We start from the raw sequence: 10,343 nt of genomic DNA on the forward strand, positions 1-10,343 counted from the left end.
GGTGCCTTCTTTTAGCTCATGATCTCATTTTAGGTCCTTTTAAACATTCCGGCTCTTGCATATGATTTTCTAACAGCTGACGTGACGCTGCTATTGTTATTGGAAAGAAAAGCTGGTGTCAAATGTAACCTTTGAGTGATTTCCTCCACTCGGGAGGCTCGCTGATGTGGGACTTCTCCCGTTTCTGTATCCAGTGCATCCGTGAAACGCAGGAGTATCTTTTCTCTTTAGCCAGTGATCTGATTGTCTTACAGTAGCTTTCTTTATTTCAGCGTCAAAGGGACTCTTCCAGTTTGAAAATCATGACATTGACTTGGTTTGTCTGCTGCTGTGATTTAGTGACAGTAGGTGTCAAGCCTTTGCCTAACATCTGTTTGTGTGCACGGCCACATCTGGATGGAAGCACGGGTGTTTGAATATTTATTACATGAGGCATTTTTTAATATTTTCTTTGCACAAATACTTTTAACATGTTCCTCATACATATTTAAGTTATTTTATTTAGTACCATCAGAAATGAGGCCAAACTAATGGATGTATTTATTAGTTTATTAATGTACAGGTAATTATAACGCTAGTAGCCCTTGTATTAAGGCTTTCTAATTCTTGATTTTAAAAAGTGATTTAACTTATGTGAAGCTAACCGAAGTGTCGACTGCTGGTACGTTCAATAAAGTGTCTTTTACACAAACCGAGTGCATCTTTTTGGTTATATAAATGTGACGAAGTAAAGGAAACTTATTTTTGAACGGAGACATTTGGTAGAAAAACACCCAAGGCGATAAAAAGGTTCCATCAGTTATTTTATCAGTTTGATTTAAAATATTTCATGAAACCTGAATGTATGAAACAAGTGCTGTATGTCCATTTGAACTCATTCACCAGCGGGGGGGACGGCAGTTTACAGAAAAAAATATACATTAAATACAAATATAATGGCAGTTGTGTATCTACAAATACACAAGGATGAAATGCATGAGTAGAAAGTCATTTAAAAGAAAAATAAGAGCCCATAATGTCCCTGATGCTACGCTGTCTGCTGTACAAAACAAATCCTTGAAATTCTGAGATTTTACATTTAATGTTGACAGTGCTTTATGTCCAATAGGACAACTGTTAGAAGACACACAGGATATTTACTTAGCCAATAATGTTGCAGTCCATTAAAGCATCAAACACATTTGTCCCTTTAGTGTTGAGTTACATCTGAGCTGGACCTGGCTGCAGATGGCAAAGTGACGCGTTGCTCGTCCAGTCGTTTGGCCTGAGAGCGCATGATGAGGCTGAAAAAGTCCTCATCAGGAACGGTGGGTCCTCGGACTGGAGGAGGGGGAGGGGCACAACGCTGGTCGTCCAGCCGGGAGCCCTGGGGGGGGGGGGGGGGGGGAGATGTTGAGAAAAGGTGTTAATTAGGTCTTCCAGTAGGTTAAATTTAGTCTAGGAATGTTAATTGGTATCTGATCTGATCACAGACCTGGCACTTGACTAGCATGTCAAAGAAGTCGTTGTCAGGCTCGGCACCATCCGCGTTAGCCATCAGGTGGCTGAGAACAGCCTGGTTGCTGCTCTGATGGAGTCTCAGTCCCGGCAGGCTTCCCCCTGCTGCTGGCGACTCGTCCAACCGCCTGCCTGAGGTGCCTGAGATGTTAACGGACTCCGACACGGCTGCAGATTTAAAATAATTCAACCCGTTAAATCAAAATCAAGCATTTCTGCGAGATGTTCCTTGAGTTGTGTGTTTCTGCGTAGACCCACATTTTCTGATGCTTCTGGGAGGAGAGGCAGGGCCGCTGTTTAACGACAATCTGCTCCCTCTGTCCTGGATTGAACAACGTTGGTCATCCATACGGTTGCTCTGGAAACGGCTCAAAAGATCAAAGAAGCCCTCATTTCCCAGCATGTCAGGACTGAGTCGCTGGAGGAAAAAAAAGTAAGAACAAACTTGTTTAATACTAAACAAACCTTTTTAAATAAACCTGTGCTTCATACCTTCTGTGGTCCTGGTGCGAGAGTCTGACTGGTGTCCAGAGTGTTACTGGTGTCTTGGAGGACCTTACTGGAGCTCCCAGTTTTGTACTTCTTTCCTCGCAGACGGCTGACAAAGAACAGCTTGGAGGAGCTCTTCGCCAGAGACGGTTTAGCCTGTTTAGTCAAAATGTCACTGCTCCATTTTTGGCCCTTTGAAACACAAAAAATGACGAATTATGGCAGCGAATAATGAACCAAACCAGAAGATAAAGTTGTTGAAGCTGTTCTTACGTTCATCTTGTCTGGAGTGAGCTTCACCAGCTCCAGGTTCTCCATGCTGTGTCGCCGGCTCATTCTGGGCCTCGCTCCTATCAAACAAAACTCAGTTAAACACCAACAATACTTCTCCAGAACACCAAGGAGGATGCTTATCCTTCTAACCATGTTGGTTGTAGTCTATATCCTTATTTTCAGACAGTGTGGAGTTATTTGTGCTGTAGCTTAATCCCAAAAGAGTTTGAAGATCAGACACATTCATGCGAGCCGTCAGCTCCCCGCTCCTGTCTCCAGTCTGGAGGAAACCCAAGACAAAGAACCGTAAGCACAATGAGAACGAAACACACATGTACGTTTGACAAGACTAAATATTGTTCAATTCATACTGTAAACTTAGTAAAACACTAGTTTTTCTCTTCTTCACCTCTTTGCAGATTTCCAGGTGCTTTTCAGCAAAGTGCATGGCTTGATCGTGGTTCCCCAGAGCAGTGTAAGCATTTCCAAGACTCCAGCACGCACGACCCTCCCCGATCCTACAAACCACAAATCACAGAATTCACCGACACAATAATGTCTTAATGCTGCAAACAGCAAAATCTTATACCTGTCATTGAGATCTTGAGCTATGATGAGGTGCTTGAGATGATAATCTATGGCTCTCTCGTAGTCCTGGAGTAGCGTGTAGGTGTTACCCAGACTGTAGCAAGCCTGCGCCTCCACAGCGCGGTCCTTCAGCTGCCTCGCTAGCTGCAGCGACCTCCTGTTATTTTATTTTTTTGATAGTATGTTTATAAGAAAGCCAAATAAAAGAACACTACAAACATGACACACAGGTTGGAGTCGGCATACTCCTGTTACACACACATCTGGGCTTCGGCTTACTTGTAGTGTTCAGCTGCGACGTCAAACTCCCCCAAAAAGATGTAAGCGTTCCCTAAGTTGCAGTACGCTCGTCTCTCCGCGGAGCGGTCGCCAAACTCCTTGGCTATCAGCAGTCGCTGAAACAAATATTTTTTATGACGACCCACGTTTGCGCTCCACTGCCCCAGAAAAAGAAAGCTGATGATCAGACCCTCACCTGCTCATGGGACGTCACCGCTTCACCAAAGTTTCCCAACAAGTAATGCGTGTTGCCAAGGTTACCGTAAGTTCTACCCTGAGCGGCCTGGTCTCCAAGCTCCTTCACTATAGCCAGGTTAGCTCTGACGATCCACAGCATCAAATAAGTCAGACCACTAGACTTAACCGTCTAATATTTGCATAACTAATGCTTCAAACATCCTGCTGACTTACTCGTAGTACTCTGCTGCCTTCCTCAGTGCCGTCATGACCTCGTCTGGGAAGTCTCCGGGCTCAGCTCCGCTCCAGCAGATACTTTTCCCTTTGGCGTGGTAAACGTTACCAAAGTTATAGAGCGCCCGCGCCTGTCCGATCTAACAACAGCCAGAGAGAACGTGTCAACGGTGGTTTTTAAAGTCCTCCATAACAGCTATAGAATATCTGACATTTCTAACGTGCTTGAGTATGTTGCTTCACCTTGTCATTAATGTCCCTCGCTATATCCAAGTGTCTCTGACAGCAAACCACGGCCTCGTCAAACCGACCAAGCACTTTTAACGTGTTGCCAAGGTTTCCGCTGGCTTTGGCCTCTCCAAGCAGGTCACCAATCGTCCTGAACAGTTCATTATTAATAAATACAGCCACATATTTAAACTGTGTTTTTGTGTATCGAGTCCAACCTGGTCAAGGTGAGATCATGCCGGTGGAACTCCAAAGCTTTGTTGTAGTCATGCAGGTGGAAGTAGGCATTGCCTAGCTGGCTGTAGATAGCGCTGAGGACCTGTAGATCCTCTGTTCCCACCTGGATGGCAGCTTCAAAAAAGGAGACGCCTGCTCTGTAGTCCCCCACCTTGCAGAGCCGCTCACCCTCCAACGCCAGCTCCAGACAGGACACCTCCATCCTACAACAGAAGGAGTATGTCAAATAAACCTTCTGATTCTGGATGACCTGATTTAGCCTCGAGAAAAATAAAAACGGAGAGAGAGAGAGATCAAAGTTAAAGTGCTTTAGGGAGAGAACGACTCTCTGGTGGCTTTAACCTAACGTCCACTGACCTGATTCCACTTTCAACAGGAAAACAAAACCTCTTTCAAGGCTTTCAAGAGGGAGTGTTTTAGCAACTTCCTTCCATCTATAGAAAACAATGCCTCACACCAGGACTTGTTTATTATGCTAGAGCTCATATCCTATAGAAATGACCAAGAAAGTACAGTCAAATACCAAAAACCAGCATAAATGTGTTACAGTAAAATAAGTCAAATATTGTACTTTAAACTCAAGATTTTGATCTTGAAATGTGCAAAAAACAAACTTATCCAGAAGGTAAAATACATGATTTAATTTGTCAGCAGCATTTAAAAAGAGCTTCCACATTGTGTCAGCTGGCTGGATGCTCATCCTGCTATGAAAGATTAGCCAGCTTGTTTGAGCAAAGCAAAAACAGTCAAAAGACTTTTTGTTTTTGCAGGAAACTGTTGCTGCAAACAGCTTCGCTTCACCCCAAAACGTATCCCTGTTGCTCATCAGACCTTTTCCTCTTGTGCCCACCAAACGGTTACTTAAAATATCTTAAATAAATCCATAAATAAATAAAAACAGACCAAGGACTGGAATCCTCACACGATGCAGCAGCTTAGCAGCCTATTGTGTGCAACAGAAATGATGTAAAAAACACCAATCACAGTAGCTCGTCTCACCCAACAGCAAAGCTATAATTAGTGAACAAAAGCAAACATCATATCATGAATAGTTAAACCTCAGCTGAGCCTTAAATTAGATGTTGCAGTCCATTTGTTTACCACAGCTCTAATACTATAGCTGTGGTAAACACCAGCCTACCTGCTGGCTTTCTGCTTCCTACAACAGCGGCAGCAGCACATGGAACATCTGAGTGACATCTATTGATGTGTCTTCAGAAGAAAACATCCAAGGCTCCAGCTTCCTCCTTTTCTCTGAAGCATGGACGATGGTCTACTACCTCAAACCTACTCGGCTTATTCAACAAAACTTAAAAAACTACTTTTGGAGTGCTTTAAAATCTAAAAATCTCTAAAAGACAAAGAGAACTCCTTTCAGTGACACCAAAGCTCTAAGTCGGCTGACGTCAGAGGTATTTCAGCACCACGCACTGGAAAACCTTCCAGGAGGAAGTAAGTGATGTTGTCACAGCATTAACTTCCAATGCATGGCAGCAAGGAAGTGGCTCCATCAGCACTTTCTCGGCTAATCTGCTCGTCTTTCTTTCAAGTGACCTGGTCATCCGAGATTACGTATGTAGAGTATGCACCTGACAGATTATATAGATCTGGACAATGCTAAGTAGCTGGATTAGAACCGTCAGACGTGAGCAGACTCTCCACTGTTGTCTAATGGAATCAATGAAGTGACGTTACTTGTCCTGTTGGTTTGGAGAAATCAGCCTCCATCACCCCCAGCAGGGTGGACTCACGGACACAAAGCTGCTAGGGATGAATTTTTTAAGGCTTGTTTAAATATTAACACTAGGCTGGAGCACATCTCTGTGCTCAACATGTCACACCTGCTGCAGGTTTACCTGGGTGTATAGAGACAGCTGGCTGATGGGAAGCACACCTGCCTTCACTTCCAACCACACCGAGTCTAATAAAATAACCTATTCCTCTACTTTTATACAATTAACAGCATAACTTTATCAACCAACTAAGTAAAAATATGTCAAATAACACCATCCTAACCTGTCTTGGGAAAAGGAAAATTGAAAAGTTTCAGCATCGAGACATAAACTCCTACCTGTAGCGGACGTGAAAGGGCTGCTGCTCCTCAGCTCGCATGCTAACCACTGAGCCACCCGTATCCATGGAAGTGCATAATATGAGGGAAAATCCCAGTTTGGTTCCAGAAAAAATGGTTGCGATTAAAAAAACAAAAAAGTTAACATGAAAGAAAAATGTAATCGATCAATGGGAGTTGGGTAAAAACCCAGCCAAACGTTGCTAAATGTGACAAAAATTGTTCCCCCAGCTGAAAGTCCACCAGGAACGATAAAACCCACAAATGTTTGCACCGAAGAGTCCTGAGCGCCAGTCCACACAGCTGCTTTCGTATAATGTGTGTTTTTGCGTCACTGCCTCTCGTCAGCAGCTCTCTGTGAAGAGAACACAAGATGCTGTATGTGAAGCCTCTTTCTGGCGACACGCTTCCATGGCAACACCAACCGAACAGCAGCGTGCACAAGCAGGACAGACAGGAAGCAAAAATGGGGGCGTGGAAAAAAAAAAGGAAGGATGGGGCTGAGCTGTCAGACTGACCATAAGATGGTGACTCAGTTCATCCATGCTTGAAGTGTGTAAGAGCTGCTACGAGACTACAAGTGTTTCAGGGTGCAACAGGATACAAACCACGCAGTCAGACAGGATAGAAAAACATCCACATGGGTCAAGAAATCAATCACTGAAAAGAAAAATAGCAACAACAAAACCTGCTGCATAAATTACCCAGAAAAAACTTTTCCAAGTTAAATAATTGAAAGCACAAAGGAAGAATGCAGGACTTTCACCAAAGGAAAAGGACAGCCGAGGATCACGGATAAGAGGGATTACAAGAAGGAACGAGCCGAGCCGGCCATTACCTAATTTCTCCATGAGATCACACTAACCACCATCCTATGCCCCAAAGTTTAGTTCATAGGCCCCCCTTTTCTCCACACACATGGCAATAAATAGACCACTCATTTGCTAAATAGGTTAATCTATTGATACGGGTCAAAAACAATTTGTAAGAGAATTGCTGAAGAGATGGCAAACTAGCAGCATGTGTATGACGAAATAAACCTTTAATGCACAGAAAATCTGTTAAAAACCCAACACGTAACTGCAGCTCATTTCATTAATTATTATTACAGGAAATGATTATTTTTATTTTTTGTCCACCTGAATGTTCTGACCTACATACAGACCACTCTCACCTTTGGATAATTTCTATCATCTTAGCAGATCAACACAATAACAATAGCACACCAAAAAAAAGAAGCTCAGACAAATCAGCTTTAAAACAACAGCTCATTTTATGGTAACAACCAGAGGTGTGACCAAGTCACTGCTTTGCAAGTCACAAGTATTTCCAGTCAAGTCTCGAGTCAAGTCCAAGTCAAAGACAACCAAGTCCAAGTCGAGTCCAAAATCAATGATGTGGAAGTCCAAGTCAAGTTCAAGTCCTTAACTTTGAATTTTCAAGTCATCTGTCTAACTTCAATTTAATGACAATGATAATAAATAAATTCCAGAAATAAAGCTTCTTAAAGCTTCACTTATTTGCTCAAACAAGCAGAAAGTGCCACTGAAACCGATTATAAACATGTTGCTGCAGTTAGCAGAACAAAATCAAACCCAGAACCACGAATGTTTTATGATTTTGTCCATTTCATGCCACGTTTGTGCTAAAATATCAAATATGCTCAAGTCATCATCAAGTCAACAGATGCAAGTCGATTCAAGTCGCAAGTTATTGGCATTCAAGTCCGAGTCAAGTTGTAAATCTTTATAGATTTTATCGTCATGTAAGAAGTCATTAAAATAATGACTCGAGTCTGAATCGAGTCATGTGACTCGAGTCCACACCTCTAGTAACAACACAGATCTTTATAAAAGATGAATAAAAACAAAAATGTATTGAGATCATGTTGCATCTTAGTCACAGCGTGCTAATGTGAATATTGTATTTTCAATAAAGTTTCAAATAAAGACTATTCTAGTGGCACACTACTTACTAAACACACAACTAGAAGCAGGGAGCTGCTATTTATCTTTTGCAAATATGACAACTGAGTCTACAGGTTTTGTGATGCAATGATGAAAATATGTGGCGCATTAGCAGAAAACAGTGTTAATTTAGCATTATTTCTATGATTCATCCATCCATTCTTTTTCGTCCACTTATCCGGGTTCAAGTTGCGGGGGCAGCAGTCCAAACAGAGAGGCCTAGACTTCCCTCTTCCCAGCCTCTTGGGCCAGCTCCTCCGGGAGTATCCCAAGGTGTTCCCTGGCCAGCTGAGAGACTTATGGGCCATTCCCATCTGTACCGGGTCGGCCCAGGCCGGGTAGCCCCGGTTGATTCCACACATCCTTGTCTTAAGCCCATGTGGGCTGATTCTACCCACCAATCAGAGGCTTGCTCTAATGGAAGGTGTGAATTTGCTGTCAGCAGTGGGTGTGTTGGCCCTGGTCGGCCTGAAGCAGACCCCCTCGAGAAGAGGGCTGAGAATGAGCCTTGGTTGGCCCGGAAAAATACCAGGCCACCCAGATATGTAAACAACCTACGCTACCCGGCCCGGGCCGACCCGGTACAGATGGGAATGGCCCAATAGTCCCTTCAACGTGTCCTGGGTCTTCCTTTAGGTCTCCTCCCAGTTGGACGTGCCTGGAAAACCTCACCAGGGAGGCGTCCAAGAGGCATCCTAACTAGATGCCCGAGCCACCTCAACTGGTTCCTCTTGGTGTGAAGGAGCAGCGGATCTACTCCGAACCCCTCCCAGACGATCAAGCTTCTCACCCTATCTCTAAAGGAGAGCCCAGACACTCTGTAGAGAAAATTGTTCTCTATTTCTGCTGTTCTGTGAGTAATAACCATTTCTTCATGTGTTAGATCTCAGGACTTTTTGCGCCTCTCAGTACATTTTCCCACATATCCTTATAAACATGTCAAAGAAGCATGTTTACGTGCAGCCTTTTGAGAGCCAACTTGGGTGTGATTCTGCTCTTTCCTTAATCCAGCTTGAACTACTGATACAATGAGAAAGGTTAAAAAAAGACTATAATAACATCTTGACTGAAGCAATTACTGGCTGTTTTTTAGCCACAAAACGGACATAATTCACCTTAAACACATAGTTGTGGTCTGTTTTTTAGGGGCTTTGATGTGCTGAAATTACTAATGGTTCTGACCGCTAAACTAAAATAGGACGCTCGACTTTTCCACAATGAGATGGCAAAATCCTGGATCAAAACAAAACACAGGAATAACTCAGCACTCACCGGTAAGTCTTCCACAAAGGAACAGGAAATTTGGTAAGCCTGAAAGAGACAAACGCTCCAATCATTAACGACGTTACACTAAGTTTACATTTGCTGCCATTTCTGGTTTACCTTTAGAGCTAAAACTCTTTTTACTTGACAATTATTCAAGACAGTGTTGTGTAGATTTAAAACAGCATTCCTTCACAAACAAATGAAGATAACTTTCCACATAATATTTTTCATATATGGACACAATTTGCAATAAAGGGCAAGTGTAGTGATTTTCATTTAATTAGACATAAATAAAACATATTTTCTAAACAATTAAAAACAGAACCACGGAGTTTGGAGCACTTTTGTAGATGGCCTGAATAGGATTAACCCATCATCGGAATGTAAACATATAAAGTAAAAAACCCAATCAATTAGAACAAGAGTACAGTTCTTATTGATGTGTTACATGCATATATAAAGATAAAGCAGCATAACTAATGGTAATTATTTTTGTTTACTAAATTTGATCAAAATAATCAGATTTGTGTTGCGATGTATGCATTCACATCCCATTGGATTGCGATTATAATTTGATTAGCTGCTTCTAGCAGGCATGGATTAGTAAAATAGCCGAGTTATATTGGATAATCTAAATTTGTAGGACAATGATGCAGACAAATGTCTAACGCCAGTTACATTCATTGTTTGTCTTAACTAGCACGCCAGACCCAAAAACAAAACATAAAATCTTTAACGTTTGCACTGAGTCGGAGAATTGGTGTATCAAACACGTTTATTTTAACTGCAGTTTGTGGCTGCAGAGCAGTTAATTCACTCCTCTCTGCGCAGTTTAGGATTAGCTCCGTTAGCTTGTTAGCTGCTAAACTTACGTTAGGCGATCCAGCTCGAACTTCTCTTCTTTTTTTATTTCCGTTATCGCAAGACTAAAGCACGGGCTCGTTTTAAATGCACTGGGTGTGACATTTAAACAAGTTATAAAATGTATTGTATTCGATTTGAGACTACATTAACTTTCAACTTAATAAAACTTAGAA

At 42.4% G+C, this 10,343-nt stretch overlaps 1 protein-coding gene across 2 annotated transcripts; it reads right to left on the reverse strand.

Annotated features, from left to right (window-relative positions):
* Window positions 1-1,062: 1,062 nt before the first annotated feature.
* gpsm2 (G protein signaling modulator 2) lies at window positions 1,063-10,314 on the reverse strand. Of its 2 annotated transcripts, XM_015957114.3 has the most exons (15): window positions 10,179-10,314; window positions 9,313-9,351; window positions 3,984-4,205; window positions 3,781-3,916; window positions 3,538-3,677; window positions 3,323-3,446; window positions 3,127-3,242; window positions 2,849-3,004; window positions 2,669-2,777; window positions 2,410-2,539; window positions 2,260-2,336; window positions 1,990-2,178; window positions 1,756-1,915; window positions 1,475-1,665; window positions 1,063-1,366 (listed from the first exon to the last, which is right to left on the reverse strand). In XM_015957114.3, the coding sequence occupies exons 3-15, from the start codon at window positions 4,202-4,204 to the stop codon at window positions 1,190-1,192; spliced, it is 1,926 nt and encodes a 641-aa protein (XP_015812600.3). In that variant the 5' UTR covers window position 4,205; window positions 9,313-9,351; window positions 10,179-10,314; the 3' UTR covers window positions 1,063-1,189. The 2 variants fall into 2 exon arrangements, with proteins under 2 accessions (XP_015812600.3, XP_070412215.1); XM_070556114.1 differs by lacking the exons at window positions 9,313-9,351; window positions 10,179-10,314 and adding an exon at window positions 6,074-6,318.
* Between the last annotated feature and the right edge of the window lie 29 nt (window positions 10,315-10,343).

This window comes from Nothobranchius furzeri, chromosome 11, assembly GCF_043380555.1.
Source record: "Nothobranchius furzeri strain GRZ-AD chromosome 11, NfurGRZ-RIMD1, whole genome shotgun sequence".
Lineage (NCBI taxonomy): Eukaryota > Metazoa > Chordata > Actinopteri > Cyprinodontiformes > Nothobranchiidae > Nothobranchius > Nothobranchius furzeri.

Bases quoted from the DNA above. Each gene is read 5' to 3' on its own strand.
- gpsm2 (XM_070556114.1), bottom strand. From the start codon at position 6,141: ATGGATACGGGTGGCTCAGTGGTTAGCATGCGAGCTGAGGAGCAGCAG. The intron at 3,243-3,322 runs GTGAGGGTCTGA...TATTTGTTTCAG, and splicing joins CGGTGACGTCCCATGAGCAG to CGACTGCTGATAGCCAAGGA. The intron at 2,179-2,259 runs GTAAGAACAGCT...TGTGTTTCAAAG, and splicing joins TCACTCCAGACAAGATGAAC to GGCCAAAAATGGAGCAGTGA.